At 43.5% G+C, this 25,444-nt stretch overlaps 1 protein-coding gene across 3 annotated transcripts in view; it reads left to right on the forward strand.

Annotated features, from left to right (window-relative positions):
• The window catches only part of cdk18 (cyclin dependent kinase 18), a 57,663-nt gene that overhangs the window by 23,109 nt on the left and 9,110 nt on the right, over positions 1-25,444 (forward strand). For all 3 annotated transcript variants that reach the window (XM_039015928.1, XM_039015929.1, XM_039015930.1), the window contains exon 2: positions 14,880-15,001. In XM_039015928.1, the coding sequence (XP_038871856.1) occupies positions 14,884-15,001 (118 nt within the window). In that variant the 5' untranslated portion in view covers positions 14,880-14,883. The remainder of the gene's footprint in view (positions 1-14,879; positions 15,002-25,444) is intronic.

Here is a 25,444-nt window from a genome sequence, read left to right on the forward strand (position 1 = left end):
ATAGGCTATGCTCAGAACGTTCAATTTATCGAATCAGTTATTGTTTTCTTGCTCAAACTGTGACCAACACCTGTCAAACTCAGACATTTTTCTCAAAACACAGGGATGGCGATTCGCACGGGACTAGTATTAATGGTGATTGTGCTATTGTGTGTGTGTTTTTTCACATTATTTGTAACTGATTTTGTACATGATGTTTCTGCCACCGTCTCTTATGACCAAAAAGAGCTTCTAGATATCAGGACAGCGATTTACTCACCTCGTACTGGAAGAAGATTTTTTTATTTTACGAGTCGGACACAAAGTATTTTTTTCACACACCCGAAAAGGCCCTCATCTCCGTCATTCGCAGGAGAACGAGACGGAGATATCGGGGACGTAGGTCAGGGTGCCTTGTAAGGATCTGACGGCGAGTGGGTAATCTGCCTTTACCATTGGTCCTATTAGCCAACGTACAATCACTGGATAATAAAATAGACAAACTATGATCACGTATAATTCTACCAACGGGACATAAAAAACGAATATCTTATGTTTCACCGAGTCGTGGCTGAACGACGACATGAATAACTTACAGCTGGCGGGTTTTACTCTATCGGCAGGATAGAACAGCTGCCTCTAGTAAGACAAGGGGTGGCGGTCTATGTATATTTGTAAACAACAGCTGGTGCACAAAATCTAATGACGGTTTTGCTCACCTGAGGTAGAGTATTTCATGATAAGCTGTAGACCACACTATTTACCAAGAGAGTTTTCATCTATATTGTTCGTAGCTGTCTATTTACCACCACAAACCGATGCTGGCACTAAGACCACACTCAATGAGATGTAGACGGCCATAAGCAAACAGGAAAACACTCATCCAGAGCAACGCTCCTAGTGGCCGGGGACTTTAATGCAGGGAAGCTTAAATCCGTTTTACCTCATTTCTTCCAGCATGTTAAATGTGAAACCAGAGGGGAAAAACTCTAGACCACCTTTACTCCACACACAGAGACGCGTACAAAGCTCTCCTTCACCCTCCATTTGGCAAATCTGACCATAATTCTATCCTCCTGATTCCTGCTTACAAGAAAAAACTAAAGCAGGAAGCACCAGTGACTCGTTCAATAAAAAAGTCGTCAGATGAAGCAGAAGCTAAAGGACTGTTTTGCTAGCACAGACTGGAATATGTTCCGGGATTCTTCCGATGGCATCAGTCACTGGCTTCATCAACAAATGCATAAGACGATGTCGTCCCCACAGTGACTGTACGTTCATACCCCAACCAGAAGCCATTGATTACAGGCTGCAGCTTTCAATGAGCGGGACTCTAACCCCGAAGCTTATAAGAAATTCCGCTGTGCCCTCCGACGAACCATCAATCAGGCAAAGCATCAATACATGACTAAGATTGAATCGTACTCCACCGGCTCAGACACTCGTCAGATGTGGCAGGGCTTGCAAACTATTACAGACTACAAAGGGAAGACCTTTAAACAGGTCAACATTCACAAGGCCGCAGGGCGAGACGGATTACCAGGACGTGTACTCCGAGCATGCGCTTACCAACTGACAAGTGTCTTCACAGACATTTTCAACCTGCCCCTGACTGAGTTTGTAATACCAACATGTTTCAAGCAGACCACCATAGTCCCTGTGCCCAAGAACACTAAGGTAACGTGCCTAAATGACTACCGACCCGTAGCACTCACGTCTGTAGCCATGAAGTGCTTTGAAAGGCTGGTCATGGCTCTCATCAACACCATTATCCCAGAAACCCTAGACCCACTCCAATTTGCATACCGCCCCAACAGATCCACAGATGAGGCAATCTCTATTGCACTCCACACTGCCCTTTCCCACCTGGACAGAAGGAACACCTATATGAGAATGCTATTCATTGACTACAGCTCAGCGTTCAACACCATAGTGACCTCAAATCTCATCACTAAGCTAAGGACCCAGTGACTGAGCACTTCCCTCTACAAGTGGATCCTGGACTTCGTGACGGGACGCCCCCAGGTGGTAAGGGTAGGTAATAACACATCCGCCACGCTGATCCTCAACACGGAGGCCCCCCAGGGGTGCTTGCTCAGTCCCCTCCTGTACTTCATGTTCATTCATGACTGCATGGCCAGGCACGACTCCAACATCATAAAGTTTGCCGATCACGCAACAGTGGAAGGCCTGATCACCGACAGCAACGAGACAGCCTATAGGGAGGAGGTCAGAGACCTCGCCGTGTGGTGCCAAGATAACAACCTCTTCCCTCAACGTGATCAAGACAAAGGAGATGATTGTGGACTACAGGAAAAGGAGGACCGAGCACACCCCCATTCTCATCGACGGGGCTGTAGTGGAGCAGGTTGAGAGCTTCAAGTTCCTTGGTGTCCACATCACCAACAAACTATCATGGTCCAAACACACCAAGACAGCTGTAAAGAGGGCACGACAAAGCCTATTCCCCCTCAGGAGACTACAAAGATTTGGCATGGGTCCTCAAAAAGTTCTACAGCTGCACCATCGAGAGCATCCTGACTGGTTGTATGGTATGGCCTGGTATGGCAACTGCTCTGCCTCTGACTGCAAGGCACTACAGAGGGTAGTGCGTGTGTGTTTTGTCGGCGTGTGGTTCCGTTTATACAGGACTATTAAAGACCCAGTGCACTACTTTAATGATTTTTTCCCCCTACTTCCTGCAGCTATGACTGTACATGATGTAAATAACATTTATCTTAACCATAACTTGACCTCAGCAGCAGATTAAATATGTCCTGATTCTCCACTCTTCCTTTAGATATCTAGCTCACTGAGATACCTTCCAAAGGTTATGTGTAGAGACAAAACAGACATTATCATTCAATAACAGTGCAGGGGTGTTTACTGTAAATACAGACAGAGGAAAGTGTCCAGCCTGCTCTGTTTTCTGTATATATGCCAAAAACACCTGTGTGAGTGAGTACAGTACATAGTAATTGACACTCTGCAGTCATACACTCTCCAGCACACTTAGTTCAACACAGCCAAGGTCGACATCTGATGTTCCAGGTACAATCACATCACATGCACCTGCATAAGCACATTAACAAGCATACACACACACACACACACACTTTTTTTACAATATACACTTGCAAACACTGAGTGCACACAAAGACTTTGTAATTGCAAGCACAATGTCATATTATGACTATAACCAAAAAGAAAATGACCAAACAAGATAAGAATGCGTAACATAAATGTCCTATTACATAAAGCTGCATGGCCAAGCCTGGAACACAATGGAGCACTCTAATGTTGACCCAGCAGAGTGAGATATTTGTTTTTCACTTAGGCCCATGATGTACAGTTGGCCTTCTGTTCAGAGAGAGAGCGAGAGAGATGCACACACCAGACACACACACACACACACACACCGAAGAGGGAGAGACCGAGAGGGGAGACAAGAGAGAGCCCAAAGAAAGGAGCATTTGTTGTCTTACGAATCATCTCTCTGCTGCTGGTGAGGAAAAATACAAAAGGTTATCTTTATTATTGTCTCACCACAGATGAGGAGAGAGGGATGGATGGAGGAGGGACAGAGCAGGGGAAAACTCCCACCATGCATGGCGTGTCTGAGTCCATGAGACGTGTGATTGTAATGTTGAACACGACAACAGTCCCTTTGGTACATGACCGGAGGAAAAACAACAGTCCTTCACCACTGTACTGTACTTATATTATCTGCAGTCACTCACACACAATTACCACAACAGCCCTTTACAGCCCTAACATTTCACTGAAGAACATATGTGCTTCCAATTCTGTTTTCTTTGTGTATAATGGATTGTTTCCTATCTTGAGAGTAGCTTGGCTTTTGTTCTCTTGTACCTGGAAATAACAAACTTTGCACTGGATCGGTCAACGGCTGTGTTTGAATGTGAGTTTGCTTGTGCGTGTACCTGCTTGTGTGCAATGGTGCATATGTGCTTCTGTACTCCGGTATGTGGGGGACAGATGTTCAATGTTCCTGTGTGTGCCTTCTGTCTGCAGTCCTGTTGGGACATTCTCTCTAGGAGAATGTTGTCGGATGTGTGTAGAGACAGAGTGTTTGTGTTGTGTGTATTCGTAGACAACGAGTTTGTGTGGATGAAAAGGCGCGCATGTGCAATGTGTGTGTGTGTGTGTGTGTGTGTGTTTTGGAGAGCTACCGCCGGTTACACAGGCAGCGCTTGAATGAGCAGTCTTTCGGTGCGTGTGAACTGTTGGGGCGAGAGGTAATATGACCACAGGCCCAGAGTTGGCCTCACTACTGAGCAGTAACAAAGTCTGCACAGTACAAAGCCACACTCATTCATTGTTCTTCCTTAAATCCATTTTTACAAAATAAACACCAGCTCAATCTTTCTTTCTCTTCCTCTCACATCCACCTCTCCTCACATCATGTGCCATTCTTACTGCATGCTCATCTGCTTTCCACAACTTCCTTTTTAAAATCCATCAAACCATGTCCAGGGCAAGGTATTGATATTCAGGATTGTGATGCATATTTGCCATGGTACTTTGAATGTTTTTTTCAATGTTCTCATCCTTTCTTTTTCCATTGAAATATCTGTGTGTTTGTGACTGCTGTCTCGTCTCTGGTGACCTGCCAGGTCCAGAGGTCTGATTGGAAAATCACACTGGTCAGATTAGACTGCTTCCTACTGTAATGGATTTTCCTACCATTGAGCCCAGACACACATTTCAGCCTATTTCATGTGGTTTTGGGATATTTCTGTGGGCTGGAGAGTTTGTGTGTGTGTCATGTTCCTGATGTGCACTGACCTGCATAAACCCACGAAGCCAAAGTGAACAAGCAACACAATCTATCTATCAGTAGGCTGTATTCTTGAGAGAAGTTTAATCCAGGACAATGGTTGATTTCTACAGACATTTGGGTTGTGGATTTACAGTATATGACAGGAGTTATTATGGAAGTCCTTTTTGCTAGAAAGACTATTTGAACAATAGTTCAAATAGATTCATTCAATTAAGACAGAAGTGATAAACACAACAAGCAGCTAATAGACTCAACTTTCCCTTTATAACTCTTCTAATGCCTTCTAAACTTTACAGGAGAGAGTATTGCTGGAGTGGAGCAGAGAGAACATTAGTTCTCTCTCTCTCTCTCTCTCTCTCAGGAGAAAGATGCACCATTAAGGCTATCTGTGTCCAGGACTGATCAGAGGGAATGAATGGTGGGACTGAGCCTTGCTGGCACCCCTACATGACCAGATGCCCTCTGATTGTGTGTGTGTTAATCGTCTCATTATCTCTCTGTGTGGTGGTGGGAGGGGGTCGTGTTCCCAATCAAATACACCAAACCCCACTGAGCCTTCATGTGTTGAACATGGAACACTCATAACTTATTTTTCTCAATCTTCTTTGCTCTCTGTATCTTCTGGTCTTCTGTAGTTGTGTATCCTGCATTGACCCCCCCCCCCCCACACACACACACACACACACACACACACACACACACACATACAGTCATACTGTACATTTACTGAGCCTGACACCATGTTCTTTGACAGTGTTAAAGCCATCCTATTGGCTCAGAGCATAGAGCTCCCAGAATGCACCCTGCTCCAAACAGAGGGATATGTTGTCTGTAAACAAGATACATGGAGCACACCACCATTGGTAACACTTCCCTGACAACACACAACTTACTCTGTGCTCAGGAACACTTTGTATGCTGATGACTCAACACTACATACGTCAGCTACTACAGCAAATAAAATTACTGCAACGCTTAACAAAGAGCTGCAGTCAGTTTTAGAATGTGTGGCAAGAAATAAGATAGTCCTAAATATTTCAAAAACTAAAAGCATTGTATTTGGGACATATCATTCACTAAACCCTAAACCTCAACTAAATCGTGTAATGACCAATGTGGAAATCAAGCATGTTGAGGAGACGAAACTGCTTGATGTAACCCTGAATTGCAAACTGTCATGGTCAAAACCATATTGTTGCAACGGTAGCTAAGATGGGGAGAGGTCTCTCCGTATCGCTATCAACAAAACAAGTCCTACAGGCCCTAGGTTTGTCACACCTGAACTACTGCTCAGTCATATGGTCAAGTGCCACAAAAAGGGACAAGCAAACTACAGTTGGCCCAGAACAGAGCAGCATGGCCCTTAAATGTACACGGAGAGCTAACATCAATAATATGCATGTCAATCTCTCCTGGGTCAAAGTAGAGGAGAGACTGACTGCATCACTACTTGTCTTTCTGAGAGGTATTGACATGTTGAAAGCATCGAGCTGTCTGTTTAAATGACTACAACTCAGACAACCATGCATACTAGAGGTCGACTGATTAATCGGAATGGCTGATTTAATTAGGGCCGATTTCAAGTTTTCATAACAATTGGAAATCGGTATTTTTTTACACCTTTATTTAATCTTTATTTAACTAGGCAAGTCAGTTAATTAAGAACACATTCTTATTTTCAATGACGGCCTAGGAACGGTGGGTTAACTGCCTCGTTCAGGGGCAGAACGACAGATTTTTACCTTGTCAGCTCGGGGGATTCAATCTTGCAACCTTACAGTTAACTAGTCCAACACTCTAACCACCTGCCTCTCATTGCACTCCACGAGGAGACTGCCTGTTACGCGAATGCAGTAAGCCAAGGTAAGTTGCTTGCTAGCATTAAACTTATCTTATAAAAAACAATCAATCAATCAATCATAATCACTAGTTAACTACACATGGTTGATGATATTACTAGTTTATCTAGCGTGTCCTGCGTTGCATATAATCGATGCAGTGCGTATCGTTGCTCCAATGTGTACCTAACCATGAACATCAATGCCTTTCTTAAAATCAATACACAGAAGTATATATTTTTAAACCTGCATATTTAGCTACAAGAAATCCAGGTTAGCAGGCAATATTAACCAGGTGAAATTGTGTCACTTCTCTTGCGTTCATTGCACGCAGAGTCAGTGTATATGCAACAGTTTGGGCCGCCTAATTTGCCAGAATTTTACGTAATTATGACATAACATTGAAGGTTGTACAATGTAACAGGAATATTTAGACTAAAGGATGCCACCCCTTAGATAAAACACGGAACGGTTCCGTATTTCACTGAAAGAATAAACGTCTTGTTTCCGGATTCGACCATATTAATGACCTACGGCTCGTATTTCTGTGTGTTATTATGTTATAATTAAGTCTATGATTTGATAGAGCAGTCTGACTGAGCAGTGGTAGGCAGCAGCATGCTCGTAAGCATTCATTCAAACAGCACTTTCCTGCGTTTTGCTAGCAGCTCTTCGCAAGCACAGCGTTGTTTATGACTTCAAGCCTATCAACTCCCGAGATTAGGCTGGTGTAACCGATGTGAAATGGCTAGCTAGTTAGCGGGGTGCGCGCTAATAGCGTTTCAAACGTCACTCGCTCCAAGACTTGGAGTGGTTATTCCCCTTGCTCTGCATGGGTAACGCTGCTTCGAGGGTGGCTGTTGTCGTTGTGTTCCTGGTTCGAGCCCAGGGAGGAGCGAGGAGAGGGACGGAAGCTATACTGTTACACTGGCAATACTAAAGTGCCTATAAGAACATCCAATAGTCAAAGGTTAATGAAATACAAATGGTATAGAGAGAAATAGTCCTATAATTCCTATAATAACTACAACCTAAAACTTCTTACCTGGGAATATTGAAGACTCTTGTTAAAAGGAACCACCAGCTTTCATATGTTCTCATGTTCTGAGCAAGGAACTTAAACGTTAGCTTTCTTACATGGCACATATTGCACTTTTACTTTCTTCTCCAACACTTTGTTTTTGCATTATTTAAACCAAATTGAACATGTTTCATTATTTATTTGAGGCTAAATTGATTTTATTGATGTATTATTAAGTTAAAATAAGTGTTCATTCAGTATTGTTGTAATTGTCCTTATTATAAATAAAAAATTGGCCGATTTTTAATCGGTTTTGGCTTTTTGGTCCTCCAATAATCGGTATCGGTATCGGCGTTGAAAAATCATAACCGGTTGACCTCTAATGCATACCCCACAAGACATACTACCAGGGGTCTCTTCACAGTTCCCAAGTCCAAAACAGTCTATAGGAAACTCACAATACTACATAGAGCCATGACTACATGGAACTCTATTCCACATCAAGTAACTCATGCAAGCAGTAAAATCAGATTTCAAAAACTGATAAAACTACCATTTATGGAACAGTATGGACTGTGAAGAGATACAGGCACACATGCAAACACACACACTCTACACACATGTACATTATTATATTGTCATATTGATTTTGTATTGTAGATATGTGGTAAAGTAGTGTGTAATAATGTGTTGTGTGATTTTGTATGTAATTGCCTTAGTCTTTTTCGGACCCCAGGAAGAGTAGCTGCTGCTTTGGCAGGTACTAATGAGGATCTGTAAGAAATACAAAATATTTACGTTATGACACACACAATTAAGCTGCTTTGGAGAGTTGAAAAGAGAAAGAGGGGAGGAGAGCAGAGCAGAGAGGAAAAGGCGAAGCAAAATGTTTCACTCTTGCCCAAATCTTTGCAAAATAAGCCAAATGTGTTTCTATGGGCTTATTTTGGATCTAAGCTTGTCGCCTGTCTTCCCGCCTTTGGGACAATGACTCCCATTGTTAGGGCACGGAGACATGAGCATCTCATCATTATATACAGATCTCTAAGGAGAGCAATGAATCGAGAGGCTGAATCCAAAGGACATAGAACTATCATTCTCTTGTCTCTCCCATCCTTTGAGGGGAAAGATTTAATGCAACACCAGGTTTGCTGGTCATCTGCCTAACAGATGTTGCTTTTAAAGGGGCAATCACCAGTTGCTACATCTATTTTTAGAAATTAATGGCATATACCCATAAATTCATAAAGAATATAATTTATAAATGACTCATAAAATAACATTTTATTGGTCAATTTTATTGGTTAAAACTAGTTTTTCAACCACTCCACAAATTTCTTGTCATCAAACTATAGTTCTGGCAAGTCGGTTAGGACATCTACTTTGTGCATTACACAGTAATTTTCCCAACAATTGTTTACAGACAGATTATTTCACTTATAATTCACTGTATCACAATTCCAGTGGGTCAGAAGTTTACATACACAAAGTTGACAGTGCCTTTAAACAGCTTGGAAAATTCCAGAAAATTATGTCATGGCTTTAAAAGCTTCTGATAGGCTAATTGACATAATTTGAGTCAATTGGAGGTGTACCTGTGGATGTATTTCAGGGCCTACCTTCAAACTCAGTGCCTCTTTGCTTGACAAATTGTAGACCTCCACAAGTCTGGTTCATCCTTAGGAGAAATTTCCAAACGCCTGAAGGTACCACGTTCATCTATACAAACAATAGTACGCAAGTATAAACACCATGGGACCACGCAGCCATCATACCGCTCAGGAAGGAGACTCGTTCTGTCTCCTAGAGATGAATGTACTTTGTTGCGAAAAGTGCAAATCAATCCCAGAACGGCAGCAAAGGACCTTGTGAAGATGCTGGTGGAAACAGGTACAAAAGTATCTATATCCACAGTAAAACGAGTCCTATATCGACATAACCTGAGAGGCCGCTCAACAAGGAAGAAGCCACTGCTCCAAAACCACCGTAAAATAGCCAGACTACGGTTTGCAACTGCACATGGGGACAAAGATCATACTTTTTAGAGAAATGTCCTCTGGTCTGATGAAACAAAAATAGAACTGTTTGGCCATAATGACCATTGTTATGTTTGGAGGAAAAAGGGGGAAGCTTGCAAGCCGTAGAACACCATCCCAACCGTGAAGAACGGGGGTGGCAGCATCATGTTGTGGAGGTGCTTGGCTGCAGGAGGAACTGGTGCGCTTCACAAAATAGATGGCATCATGAGGCAGGAAAATGATGTGGATATATTGAAGCAACATCTCAAGACATCAGTCAGGAAGTTAAAGCTTGGTCGCAAATGGGTCTTCCAAATGGACAATGACCCCAAGCATACTTCCAAAGTTGTGGCAAAATGGCTTAAGGACAACAAAGTCAAGGTATTGGAGTGGCCAAAACAAATGTGTGGGCAGAACTGAAAAAGTGTGTGCGAGCAAGGAGGCCTACAAACCTGACTCAGTTACACCAGCTCTGTCAGGAGGAATGGGCCAAAGTTCACCCAACTTATTGTGGGAAGCTTAAACAATTTAAAGGCAATGCTACCAAATACTAATTGAGTGTATGCAAACTTCTGACCCACTGGGAATGTGATGAAAGAAATAAAAGCTGAAATAAATAATTCTCTCTACTATTATCCTGACATTTCACATTCTTAAAATAAAGTGGTGATCCTAACTGGCCTAAAACAGGGATTTTTTTACTAGGATTAAATGTCAGGAATTGTGAAAAACTGTGTTTACATACACCTTAGCCAAATACATTTAAACTTCCGACTTCAACTGTAAGTATATGGATGAGCGATGGCCGAGCGGCATAGATGGTATAAAATACAGTATATACTGCACGTGAAATAAGTAATGTAATATGTAAACATTATTAAAGTGGCATTATTTAAAGTGGCATTGTTTAAAGTGACTAGTGATCCATTTATTAAAGTGTCCAGTGATTGGAATGTTGTTCTGAAAGAGCTGCAAAATCTGGACCCCTACAAATCAGCCGGGCTAGACAATCTGGACCCTCTCTTTCTAAAATTATCTGCCGAAATTGTTGCAACCCCTATTACTAGCCTGTTCAACCTCTCTTTCGTATCGTCTGAGATTCCCAAAGATTGGAAAGCCGCGATCATCCGCCTCTTCAAAGGGGGAGACATTCTAGACCCAAAATGCTACAGACCTATATCTATCCTATCCTGGCTTTCTAGGGTCTTCGAAAGCCAAGTTAACAAACAGATTACTGACCATTTCGAATCCCACCGTACCTTCTCCGCTATGCAATCTGGTTTCAGAGCTGGTCATGGGTGCACCTCAGCCACGCTCAAGGTCGTAAACGATATCATAACCGCCATTGATAAGAGACATTACTGTGCAGCCGTATTCATCGACCTGGCCAAGGCTTTCGACTCTGTCAATCACCACATTCTTATTGGCAGACTCGACAGCCTTGGTTTCTCAAATGACTGCCTCGCCTGGTTCACCAACTACTTCTCTGATAGAGTTCAGTGTGTCAAATCGGAGGGCCTGTTGTCCGGACCTCTGGCAGTCTCTATGGGGGTGCCAGAGGGTTCAATTCTCGGGCCGACTCTCTTCTCTGTATACATCAATGATGTCTCTCTTTCTGCTGGTGATTCTTTGATCCACCTCTACGCAGACAACACCATTCTGTATACATCTGGCCCTTCTTTGGACACTGTGTTAACTAACCTCCAGATGAGCTTCAATGACATACAACTCTCCTTCCGTGGCCTCCAACTGCTCTTAAATGCAACTAAAACGAAATGCATGCTCTTCAATCGATTGCTGCCCGTCCTTCCAGCATCACTACTCTGGACGGTTCTGACTTAGAATATGTGGACAACTACAAATACCTAGGTGTCTGGCTAGACTGTAAACTCTCCTTCCAGACTCACATTAAGCATCTCCAATCCAAAATTAAATCTAGAATTGGCTTCCTATTTCGCAGCAAAGCATTCTTCACTCATGCTGCCAAACATACCCTTGTAAAACTGACCATCCTACCGATCCTCGACTTCGGGGGTGTCATTTACAAAATAGCCTCCAACACTCTACTCAACAAATTGAATGCAGTCTATCACAGTGCCATCTGTTTTGTCACCAAAGCCCCATATACTACCCACCACTGCGACCTGTATGCTCTCGTTGGCTGGCCCTCGCTTAATATTCGTTGCCAAACCCACTGGCTCCAGGTCATCTACAAGCCTTTGCTAGGTAAAGCTCCTTCTTATCTCAGCTCACTGATCACCATAGCAGCACCCACCCGTAGCACGCCCTCCAGCAGGTATATCTCACTGGACAACCACAAAGCCAATTCCTTCTTTGGCCGCCTCTCCTTCCAGTTCTCTGCTGGCAATGACTGGAACGAACTGCAAAAATCACTGAAGCTGGAGACTCATATCTCCCTCACTAGCTTTAAGCACAAGCTGTCAGAGCAGTTCACAGATCACTGCACCTGTACATAGCCCATCTGTAAATAGCCCATCCAACTACCTCATCCCCATACTGTATTTATTTATTTATCTTGGTCCTTTGCACCCCCGTATCTCTACTTGCACATTCATCTTCTGCACATCTATCACTCCAGTGTTTAATTGGTATATTGTAATTATTTCGCCACCATGGCCTATTTATTGCCTTACCTCCCTTATCTTACCTCATTTGCACACACTGTATATAGACTTTTTCTACTGTATTATTGACTGTGTTTGTTTATTCCATGTGTAACTCTGTGTTGCTGTATGTGTCGAACTGCTTTGCTTTATCTTGGCCAGGTCGCAGTTGTAAATGAGAACTTGTTCTCAACTTGCCTACCTGGTTAAATAAAGGTGAAATATAAATTTAAAAAATAATAATAATTGGGTCTCAATGTAGGCTGCAGCCTCTCTGTGTTAGTGATTGCTGTTTAGCAGTCTGATGGCCTTGAGATAGATCCTGTTTTTCAATCTCTCGGTCCCAGCTTTGATGCACCTGTACTGGCCTCGCCTTCTGGATGATAGCGGGGTGAACAGACAGTCGCTCGGGTGGTTGTTGTCCTTGATGATCTTTTTGGCCTTCCTGTGACATCGGGTGCTGTAGGTGTCCTGGAGGGCAGGTAGTTTGCCCCCGGTGATGCGTTGTGCAGACCGCACCATCCTCTGGAGAGCCTTGCGGTTGAGGGTGGTGCAGTTGCCGTACCAGGCTGTGATACAGCCCGACAGGATGATCTCGATTGTGCATCTGTAAAAGTTTGTCAGGGTTTTGGGTAACAACCCAAATTTATTCAGCCTTCTGAGGTTGAAGAGGCACTGTTTTGCCTTCTTCACCACACTGTCTGTGTGGGTGGACCATTTCAGTTTTGTCTGATGTGTACGCCCAGGAACTTAAAACTTTCCACCGTCCACTGCTGTCCCTTTGATGTGGATAGGGGAGTGCTCCCTCTGCTGTTTCCTGAAGTCCACAATCATCTCCTTTGCTTTGACGTAGAGTGAGGGGTTGTTTTTCTGACACCACACTCCGAGTGCCCTCACCTCCTCCCTGTAGGCTGTCTCGTCATTGTTGGTGATCAAGCCCACTAATGTTGTGTCATCTGCAAACCTGATGATTGAGTTGGAGGTGTGCATGGCCACGCAGTCGTGGGTGAACAGGGAGTACAGGAGAGGACTTAGCACACACCCTTGTGGGGCCCCAGTGTTGAGGGTCAGCGAAGTGGAGATGATGTTTCCTACCTGCACCACCTGGGGTGGCCGGTCAGAAAGTCCTGGACCCAGTTGCACAGGGTGGGGTTAAGACCCAGGGCCTCCAGCTTGATGATGAGCTTGGAGGGTACTATGGTGTTGAATGCTGAGCTGTAGTCAATGAACAGAATTCTTATTCTCATGAGCTTAGTTCAACTGTTGTACCCCATCAGAACCCAAAATATAAGCAAAATATAAGCTCCAATGTTTAAATGAAGTAAATGTAAACAAACACTATATAGCCTCAAAACATGGTCAGAACTATGATGTTGATATCATGGATGGTGGTTACATTTCTCCAGGCCCATCCCTCAGCTTTTTACCTAAACAGGAGCTGATATTGTTTCTACTGCTGATTGTCACTTTAAAGGGAAGTGTGCATCTTCAAGTTCAAATGATTGAAAAATGGAATAAGAAATGACACAGACGAATTGTAAATTTTTTAGTGGCACCGACTGGTAAGATGCTTCAGGAGGGTGGTCACGTGTGCTAGAAATGCAGAGGTCCTGGATTCAAGCCTCGGCGTGAGCCAAATTAGGAGGACGTGGAACTCTAAGCAAGCAGCGTGATGTCCGTTACACACGCACGCACAAGCATGCATGAACACGTGTACAACTGAGGAACATAGTTCTGCCTACTCTCATGTCTTAAAATAATGACATCACACACACAGTCTGAAAGGAAACTAATTAGAAAGTAGGAGACCATAGCAACCAACCTGCACTGCTGCTCAGTGAGTGAGAGGTGAGAGAACGATATAATGAGTGGGGGGAGAGGGTTATATGTGATGTATTGACAAAGCAGTGTCTGGGCCATGACAGAGAGGTGACTGTATTGATTAAATGCTCTCCTGCTATTTCGCTGCCTCATTATTCCATCAATCAGTGATCCAATGTTAGCATTTTTAACAGCCAGGGAGCACCACACACAGAGACTGCCTCTCTGTCTCTCTGTTTCTGACTTCAACCAAAGACCACAACCCAATCACTAACGGGAGCTGTTCTGTTTGGTGTGCCATGGGAGCTGTTCTGTTTGGTGTGCCATGCAGTTAGGTTAGAGACCATTGGTTCAGCAGAGCGTAGTTACATATTCACTTTCCTCTGTCCAGACAGTCTGATCGTTATGCTCTTTCACCCCAGGGATTATGGTTAGTGGTTCAAATCGTATAATGTGGTCGTAGCCTGTAAAGTGTTAAGGACATGGTGTTGTTTGAGTAACTTTGCCTTGGATCTGAAAACTTGTGTTATTTATTTAACCCTTATTTTACCAGGTAATTTGACTGAGAACCCATTCTCATTTACAGCAACGATCTGGGGAATAGTTACAGGGGAGAGGAGGGGGGATGAATGAGCCAATTGTAAGCTGGGATGACTTTTACCTCAGTGGGCTTACATGGTCTGGAGTGATACACAGCAAAAAAACTGGGTTCGACACCCAGTCATTTACATACATGTATGCCTTGTTCTCTCTCTCTCTCTCTCTCTCTCTCAGCGCCATGAACAAGATGAAGAACTTTAAGCGACGTTTCTCTCTGTCCGTCCCTCGCACCGAGACCATCGAGGAAAACGAGTTCACTGAGCAAATCAACCAGCTCAACATCCAACACACTCAGGGTAAGACCTCTAACACTACCTTGCACTGGACAGTGTTGGACAGGCAGTATTGGGCAATGACGCCCAGCAAATCATCTCCTCTGTCCTCCTTGTATCCGGTGGGTCTTGCTGTTATGAGCGTTGCTAATGAATGACAGCGTATTGGGACTATATTTAGAAACGGGAAGCTCAAAGTCATGATCCCAGATCTTACACTACTTTCTCCTCCATCCCTCCCTGCATTAATTTATTCATCCTTTTATTAATGGATCAGGGCATTCTTTGATCCGTTTGTAATCAAACCACCAGCCCAGTCATCTCTGTACCAGCCCCACTCTGTCCCCACAGCCTGTATATCACTGATTTCCAGCTAAGGGAAGGCTGCAGTTTGATGAGGTTAGGACACACACAAAGCTTTGAGTGGAGAGATAGAAGAGAGGAGAAGCAGAAAGAGAGGTGTAGGAGAGGACAGGAGAGGGAGAGAGAAAGACAGAGAGGGAGAGAGAAAGACAGAGGGGTGGAAGAGTGAGACGGGGTGCTGGGAGCTGAGGCTGATGGGGATTAGCAGTGTTCAAGACACATTTATACAAGCCAATCTCCCTTGTTGTAGGCCACTGGGTCAGAGCAACAACCATCCTCTCATCTGGCACTAGTCTGCCCTGCAGCAGTGAAAGAGAACCTTTTAACCATTCTGTTCTGGTGTTCATAGTGTTCTTTAGGCTCTCTGTCAATCCAGACATTCTACCCTTCGCAACCCCTTATTCCACCACGGCCTCTTTCAGACAATAACTGAACAAAGATTTCATGAAATAATCTTTGATTTCTGCAACAGTGAATCAGAGCGATGCTGTCCAACTTTCTGTCCATGTTTGGAGTGAGGGACTTGGCTGACATTTTTCCCAGGATTAACCACATAACCTAACATTCCTTTCAACTCCTAATGAGGTTGGGATACAACATCAGCAACACAACCTTTCCTAGACTCTCAAAGAATGTTTTTTCACATCAAGATACAGTTCAATCATATTTCCTGACACTGAAATACCAGAACACACAAAAAGCTTGTCACATGCATCAGAGCAGCTGTCTTTACAGTGGTCATGTATTTATTGTTTCTAATCGATCTTTATTGCAAACAAAAAGAGAAACACAATCAGCTCGCAGATCAGAATGACTATATATAGGTGTATATCCTTAAGGCAGTTTTATCAACATAATATCTCCTTCAGTCGCCTGTCTCAGTAGGTAAGCAAAAAAAGTCAATTAGTCACGTCTGAGAGAGATTAATTCATTAGCATACCTTACAGGCTAACGTGTGTGTACCAGGGAGGCCTCCCGTCCGCCTGCCAGTCTAATCTTTAAGTCAATCTAATACAGCAACCTAGTGTACAGTGCCTTCGGGAAGTATTCAGACCCCTTGACTTTTTCCAAATTTTGTTATGTTACAGCCTTATTCTAAAATGTATGAAATAGTTTTTTTCCCTCATCAATCTACACACCCCATAATGACAAAGCAAAAACTGTTATGTAGATTTTAATTTTTTTTCAAAATGATATCACATTTCCATAAGTATTCAGACCCTTTACTCAGTACTTTGTTGAAGCACCTTTGGCAGCAATTACAGCCTTGAGTCTTGCGTCTGATGCTACAAGCTTGGCAAACCTGTATTTGGGGAGTTTCTTCTATTCTTCTCTGCAGATCCTCTCAAGCTCTGTCAGGTTGGATAGGGAGCGTTGCTGCACAGCTATTTTCAGGTCTCCAGATATGTTTGATCGGGTTCCGGTCTGGGCTCTGACTGGGCCGCTCAATGACACTTAGAGATTTGTCCCAAAGCCACTCCTGCGGTGTCTTGCCTGTGTGCTTAGGGTCGTTGTCCTGTTGGAAGGTGAACCTTCGCCCCACTTTGAGGTCCTGAGCGCTCGGGAGCAGGTTTTCCTCAAGGATCTCTCTGTCCTTTGCTCCGTTCTTCTTTGCCTCGATCCCGACTAGTCTCCCACTCCAGGCCACTGAAAAATACCCCCACAGCATGATGCTGCCACCACCATGCTTCACCCTAGGGATGGTGCCAGGTTTCCTCCAGACATGATTCTTGGCATTCAGGCCAAAGAGTTCATTGTTGCTTTCATCAGACCAGAGAAACTTGTTTCTCATGTTCTGAGAGTCTTTAGGTGCCTTTTGGCAAACTCCAAGCGAGCTGAGGAGAGGCTTCCGTCTGGCCACTCTACCATAAAGGCCTGACTGAGTGCTGCAGAGATGTTTGTCCTTCTAGAAGGTTCTCCAATCTCCACAGGGGAACTCTAGAGCACTGTCAGAGTGACCATCGGCTTCTTGGTCACCTCCCTGAACATGGCCCTTCTCCCCCGATTTCTCAGTTTGGCCAGTTCTAGGAAGAGTCTTGGTGGTTCCAAACTTGTTCCATTTAAGAATGATGGAGGGCACTGTGTTCTTGGGGACCTTCAACGCTGCAGACATTTTTTGGTACTCTTCCCCAGATCTGTGTTTCGACACAATCCTGTCTCGGCGCTCTACGGACAATTCCTTCGACCTCATGGCTTGGTCTTTGCTTTGACATGCACTGTAAACTGTGGGACCTTATATAGACAGTTGTGTGCCTTTCCAAATCATGTCCAATCAATTGAATTTACCACAGGTGGACTCCAGTCAAGTTGTAGAAACATCTCAAGGATGATCAATGGAAACAGGATGCACCTGAGCACAATTTCGAATCTCATACCAAAGGGTCTGAATAATTATGTAAATAAGGTATTTCAGTTGTTGTTTTTATATATACATTTGCAAACATTTCTAAAAACCTGTTTTAGCTTTGGCATTATGAGGTATTGTGTGTAGATATCTGAGGATTTTATTTTTTTTTTGTCAATTTTAGAATAAGGCTATAACAAAAAAGTCAAGGGGTATAGTTTCACTATATTAAATAATACTTTTTTATGCTGATGGAAAGATAAACATAATGAAATAATTGAATTAGTTCAGGTCATCACATCAAACACTGTCATACAACATTTTACCAGAGCCAGCTAGAGAAGAATGGATGCCCCATCGGTAGAAAACATCGTAGTAGCCTACAACAATAAGCTTCATTAGAAATGCAACCCTGAGAGGAACCAACAGTTAGCAGACAGCTCCTGTCTTGAGTTTGAGTTTCCTACCTGGCCATGTGAGAGCCTTTCAGTCTGCCCTTTAATACATTATTCACTTCATCAGATGTCCTATATTATCTCCCAATTTAGATAGGATAGGACTATAACACACAGTCTTTTAAATATACACATAGGCTGAAGTCTCTGTACCCTCTCATCATAAAGAACAATATTATTGTGAACACTGTTTTCTTCCTCCTGTACCCTCACACCAACAAAAACACAACTACAAACTAACTCACACTCACTAACTCTCCTTCTTTGTGGACATGGCCTTACATAAAGACCGGTATTGACATCTTGTGGTCCACTTATTGGATTGTCCTTTTCCAAACAAGCTGTCTTATACCTTTGTATGTGTGTGTGTGTGTGTGTGTGTGTGTGCACGTGTCTCACCTGCACTGACCCCAATTACAAGCAGACAGATCAAAGGGTTGCTGTAACTGATATTTAAATGATCAGCCTGCTCCCTTTATTTCTTCTCCTCTCGCTCTCTCCTTCTGTGCCCACTCATAGCAGAAGTATTAATCAAACTAAGATGTCATCATAGCTATCTTTCCCACCATTAATCTATCACCACTTCATTCCATCCAATTCCCTCTCTCTCGCCTTCGTTGATCTCTCTATCTCTATTCCATTTCTCTATCGCTCTTTTGCCCAATCAATATTTTTCATCTTATTTTTCTAACACTTAAGTGAGCTGGTTAGATACTTGCCTTCTGCCTATGAATAATTAACTTTCATTTAAACTAAAATCTACCATCTAAATCTCCATCATCATTTGCGTGCATGTACACCAGAAATGGTATCTGTGTTTGCAGACACAAGTGTATCTACTAATAAAAGGAAGGCTGTGGGTGCAGGAATAAATATTAATGGATGAGCTATCTGTCAGAGAGAGAGGAGACAAGAGAAGGAAACAGAGAAAGAGGGGGGGAGAGGAGACAGAGAGAGATGGGGGAGGGGGGCGACGAGAGAGAATATTTCCCTCTGTTTAGCCCTATCCTCACACGCTTTTGTTAGCAATCAGTGTCCCCATGGAAACAAGGAGTTAAAGAGCTCACTGCAGACTACATCAAACACCCCAGGAGGCAATCGGCTGAACACACACACGTACGCGCAGAAGCACAAACACACACTAGCAATGGTCATTGAAATTGTTAAAAAGTCTTTAAAACGATTTTAATAAATGCAACAGTTGGACAATGGATCAAATCAAATTTTATTTGTCACATACACATGGTTAGCAGATGTTAATGCGAGTGTAGCGAAATGCTTGTGCTTCTAGTTCCGACAATGCAGTAATAACCAACAAGTAATCTAACCTAACAATTCCACAACTACTACCTTATGCACACAAGTGTAAAGGGATAAAGAATATGTACATAAAGATATATGAATGAGTGATGGTACAGAACGGCATAGGCAAGATGCAGTAGATGGTATCGAGTACAGTATATACATATGAGATGAGTAATGTAGGGTATGTAAACATAAAAGTGCATAGTTTAAAGTGGCTAGTGATACATGTATTACATAAAAATGGCAAGATGCAGTAGATGATATAGAGTACAGTATATACATATACATTATATTAAGTGGCATTGTTTAAAGTGGCTAGTGATACATTTTTGATCAATTTCCATCAATTCCATTATTAAAGTGAGCTGGAGTTGAGTCAGTATGTTGGCAGCAGCCACTCGATGTTAGTGGTGGCTGTTTAACAGTCTGATGGCCTTGAGATAGAAGCTGTTTTTCAGTCTCTCGGTCCCTGCTTTGATGCACCTTTACTGACCTCACCTTCTGGATGATAGCGGGGTGAACAGGCAGTGGCTCGGGTGGTTGTTGTCCTTGATGAAGTTTTTGAGTGCTTTTGGTGACAAGACGAATTTCTTCAGCCTCCTGAGGTTGAAGAGAAGCTGCTGCGCCTTCTTCACAACGCTGTCTGTGTGGGTGGACCAATTCAGTTTGTCCGTGATGTGTACGCCGAGGAACTTAAAACTTACTACCCTCTCCACTACTGTCCCGTCGATGTGGATAGGGGGGTGCTCCCTCTGCTGTTTCCTGAAGTCCACAATCATCTCCTTTGTTTTGTTGACGTTGAGTGTGAGGTTATTTTCCTGAAACCACACTCCGAGGGCCCTCACCTCCTCCCTGTAGGCCGTCTCGTCGTTGTTGGTAATCAAGCCTACCACTGTAGTGTCGTCCGCAAACTTGATGATTGAGTTGGAGGCGTGCATGGCCACACAGTCATGGGTGAACAGGGAGTACAGGAGAGGGCTCAGAACGCACCCTTGTAGGGCCCCAGTGTTGAGGATCAGCGGGGTGGAGATGTTGTTACCTACCCTCACCACCTGGGGGCGGCCCGTCAGGAAGTCCAATACCCAGTTGCACAGGGCGGGGTCGAGAACCAGGGTCTCGAGCTTGATGACGAGTTTGGAGGGTACTATGGTGTTAAATGCTGAGCTGTAGTCGATGAACAGCATTCTCACACAGGTATTCCTCTTGTCCAGATGGGTTAGGGCAGTGTGGTTGCGATTGCATCGTCTGTGGATCTATTGGGGCGGTAAGCAAATTGGAGTGGGTCTAGGGTGTCAGGTAGGGTGGAAGTGATATGGTCCTTGACTAGTCTCTCAAAGCACTTCATGATGACGGAAGTGAGTGCTACGGGGCGGTAGTCGTTTAGCTCCGTTACCTTAGCTTTCTTGGGAACAGGAACAATGGTGGCCCTCTTGAAGCATGTGGGAACAGCAGACTGGGATAAGGATTGATTGAATATGTCCGTAAACACACCAGCCAGCTGGTCTGCGCATGCTCTGAGGACGCGGCTGGGGATGCCGTCTGGGCCTGCAGCCTTGCGAGGGTTAACACGTTTAAATGTTTTACTCACGTCGGCTGCAGTGAAGGAGAGTCCGCAGGTTTTGGTAGCGGGAAATCCATGCGAGAAATTGCCAAGAAACTAAAGATATCGTACAACGCTGAGTAGTACTCCCTTCACAGAACAGCGCAAACTGCCTCTAACCAGAATAGAAAGAGGAGTGGGAGGCCCAGGTGCACAACTGAGCAAGAGGACAAGTACATTAGAATGTCTACTTTGAGAAACAGATGCCTCACAAGAGCATTTTTGCCAGTCCTGTCTGGTCCAGCGACGGTGGGTTTGTGCCCATAGGCGACGTTGTTGCCGGTGATGTCTGGTGAGGACCTGCCTTACAACAGGCCTACAAGCCCTCAGTCCAGCCTCTCTCAGCCTATTGTGGACAGCCTGAGCACTGATGGAGGGATTGTGTGTTCCTGGTGTAACTCGGGTAGTTGTTGTTGCCATCCTGTGCCTGTACCACAGGTGTGATGTTCGGATGTACCGATCCTGTGTAGGTGTTACACGTGGTCTGCCACTGCGAGGACGATCAGCTGTCCGTCCTGTCTCCCTGTAGCGCTGTCTTAGGCGTCTCACTGTACGGACATTGCAATTTATTGCCCTGGCCACATCTGCAGTCCTCATGCCTCCTTGCAGCATACTTAAGGCACGTTCACGTATTTTTCAGAGTCAGCAGAAAGGCCTCATTATGCCATCTATTTTGTCTATTTTGTGAAGTGCACCAGTCTCTCATGCAGCCAAGCACCCCCACAACATGATGCTGCCACCCCCGTGCTTCACGGTTGGGATGTTGTTCTTTTGCTTGCAAGCCTCCCCCTTTTTCCTCCAAAACATAACTATGGCCGTTATGGCCAAACAGTTCTATTTTTGTTTCATCAGACCAGAGGACATTTCTCCAAAAAGTACGATCTTTGTCCCCATGTGCAGTTGCAAACCGTAGTCTGGCTTTTTATGGCGGTTTTGGAGCAGTGGCTTCTTCCTTGCTGAGAAGCCTTTCAGGTTATGTCGATATAGGACTCGTGTTACTGTGGATATAGATACTTTTGTACCTGTTTCCTCCAGCATCTTCACAAGGTCCTTTGCTGTTGTTCTGGGATTGATTTGCACTTTTAGCATCAAAGTACATTCATATCTAGGTGACAGCACGTGTCTTCTTCCTGAACGGTATGACGGCTGCTGGTCCCGTGTTGTTTATACTTGTGTACTATTGTTTGTATAGATAAACGTGGTACCTTCAGGCATTTGGAAATTGCTCCCAAGGATGAACCAGACATGTGGATTTCTACAAAAAAAAATCTGAGGTCTTGGCTGATTTTCTTTTGATTTTCCCATGATGTCAAGTAAAGAGGCACTGAGTTTGAAGGTAGGCCTTGAAATACATTCACAGGTAAACCTCCAATTGACTCAAATGATGTCAATTAGCCTATCAGAAGCTTTTAAAGCCATGATATCATTTTCTGGAATTTTCCAAGCTGTTTAAAGGCACAGTCAACTTAGTGTATGTAAACTTCTGACCCACTGGAATTGTGATACAGTGAAATAATCTGTCTGTAAACAATTGTTTAAAAACAAAAAGATGTCCTAACCGACTTGCCAAAACTATAGTTTGTCAACAAGAAATTTGTGGAGTGGTTGAAAAATGAGTTTTAATGACTCCAACCTAAGTTTATGTAAACTTCCGACTTCAACTGTATGTATATATACATACATACATTACCTGTCCAAAGGTTTGGACACACCTACTCATTCCAGCGTTTTTATTTTATTTTTACTCTTTTCTACATAGTAAAAATATATATATTTTTTGGTTACTACATGATTCCATATGTGTTATTTCATAGTTTTGATGTCTTCGCTGTTATTCTACAATGTAGAAAAAAGTTTAAAAAAAGAAAAACCCTTGAACGAATAGGTGTGTCCAAACTTTTGACTGGTACTATATATATTTTATTATTATCAAATACTGTGAAATGCTTACTTACGAGCCCCCAACCAAAAATACGGACAAGAATAAGAGATAAAAGTAACAAGTAATTAAAGAGCAGCAGTAAAACAACAATAGCGAGACTATATACAGGGGGTACCAGTACAGAGTCAATGTGCGGGGGCATCGGTTAGTTGAGGTAGTATGTACATGTAGGTAGAGTTATTAAAGTGACTATGCTTAGATGACAACAGAGGTCCTGGATGGCAGTAGAGGAGTAGAGGTCCTGGATGGCAGGAAATTTGGCCCATGTACTGGGCCGTTCACACTACCCTCTGTGGTACCTTGCGGTCGGAGGCTGAGCAGTTGCCATACCAGGCAGTGATGCAACAAGTCAGGATGCTCTTGATGGTGCAGCTGTAGAACCTTTTGAGGATCTGAGGACCCATGCCATATCTTTTCAGTCTCCTGAGGGGGAATAGGTTTTGTCGTGCCCTCTTCACGACTGTCTTGGTGTGCTTGGACCATGTTAGTTTGTTGGTGATGTGGACACCAAGGAACTTCAAGCTCCCAACCTGCTCCACTGCAGCCCCGTCGATGAGAATGGAGGCGTGCTCGGTCCTCTTTTTCCTGTAGTCCACAATCATCTCCTTTGTCAGTTGTGGTGTACTCCATATTCCAGTCTGTGCTAGCAAAACAGTCCTGTAGCTTAGCATCTGCTTCATCTGATCACTTTTTTTATTGATCTAATCACTGGTGTTTCCCTCTTTTAATTGTTGCTTGTAAGCAGGAATCAGAAGGATAGAATTATGTTCAGATTTGCTAAATGGAGGGCGAGGGAGAACTTTGTATGCGTCTCTGTGTGCGGAGTATACAGTTGAAGTCGGAAGTTTACATACACTTAGGTTGGAGTCATTAAAACTAGTTTTTCAACCACTCCAGAGATTTCTTGTTAACAAACTATAGTTTTGGCAAGTTGGTTATGACATCTACTTTGTGCATGACACAAGTAACTTTTCCAACGATTGTTTACAGACAGATTATTTCACTTATAATTCACTGTTTCACAATTCCAGTGGGTCAGAAGTTTACATAGACTTATTTGACTGTGTCTTTAAACAGATTGGAAAATTCCAGAAAATGATGCCATGGCTTTAGAATCTTCTGGTAGGCTGATTGACATAATTTGAGTCAATTGGAGCTGTACCTGTGGATGTATTTCAAGGCCTACCTTCAAACTCTGTGCCTCTTTGCTTGACATCATGGGAAAATCAAAAGAAATCAGCCAAGACCTCAGATAAAAAATTGTAAACCTCCACAAGTCTGGTTCATCCTTGGGAGCAATTTACAAATGCCTGAAGGTACCACATTCATCTGTACAAACAATAGTATGCAAGTATAAACACCATGGGACCACGTAGCCTTCATACTGCTCAGGAAGGAGAAGCGTTCTGTCTCCTAGAGATGAACGTACTTTGGTGCGAAAAGTGCAAATCAATCCCAGAACAACAGCAAAGAACCTTGTGAAGATGCTGGAGGAAGCAGGTACAAAGTATCTATATCCACAGTAAAACGAGTCCTAAATCGACATAACCTGAAAGGCTTCTCAGCAAGGAAGAAGCCACTGCTCCAAAACCGCCATAAAAAGCCAGACTACGGTTTGCAACTGCACATGGGGACAAAGATCGTACTTTTTGGAGAAATGTCCTCTGGTCTGATGAAACAAAAATAGAACTGTTTGGCCATAACGGCCATAGTTATGTTTTGGAGGAAAAAGGGGGACGCTTGCAAGCCGAAGAACACCATCCCAACCATGAAGCACGGGGGTGGCAGCATCATGTTGTGGGGGTGTTTTGCTGCTGGAGGGACTGGTGCACTTCACAAAATAGATGGCATCATGAGGCAGGAAAATTATGTGGATATATTGAAGCAACATCTCAAGACATCAGTCAGGAAGTTAAAGTTTGGTCGCAAATGGGTCTTCCAAATGGACAATGACCCCAAGCATACTTCCAAAGTTGTGGCAAAATGGCTTAAGGACAACAAAGTCAAGGTACTGGAGTGGCCATCACAAAGCCCTGACCTCAATCCTATAGAACATTTGTGGGCAGAATTGAAAAAGTTTGTGCGAGCAAGGAGGCCTACAACCCTGACTCAGTTACACCAGCTCTGTCAGGAGGAATGGGCCAATATTCACCCAACTTATTGTGGGAAGCTTGTGGAAGGCTACCTGAAACGTTTGACCCAAGTTAAAGAATTTAAAGGCAATGCTACCAAATACTAATCGAGTGTATGTAAACTTCTGACCCACTGGGAATGTGGTAAAAGAAATAAAAGCTGAAATAAATAATTCTCTCTACTATTATTCTGACATTTCACATTCTTAAAATAAAGTGGTGATCCTAACTGACCTAAGACAGGGAATTTTTATTAGGATTAAATGTCAGGAATTGTGAAAAACTGAGTTTAAATGTATTTGGCTAAGGTGTATGTAAACTTCCGA

The sequence above is a fragment of the Salvelinus namaycush genome, chromosome 20 (genome assembly GCF_016432855.1).
Source record: "Salvelinus namaycush isolate Seneca chromosome 20, SaNama_1.0, whole genome shotgun sequence".
NCBI lineage: Eukaryota > Metazoa > Chordata > Actinopteri > Salmoniformes > Salmonidae > Salvelinus > Salvelinus namaycush.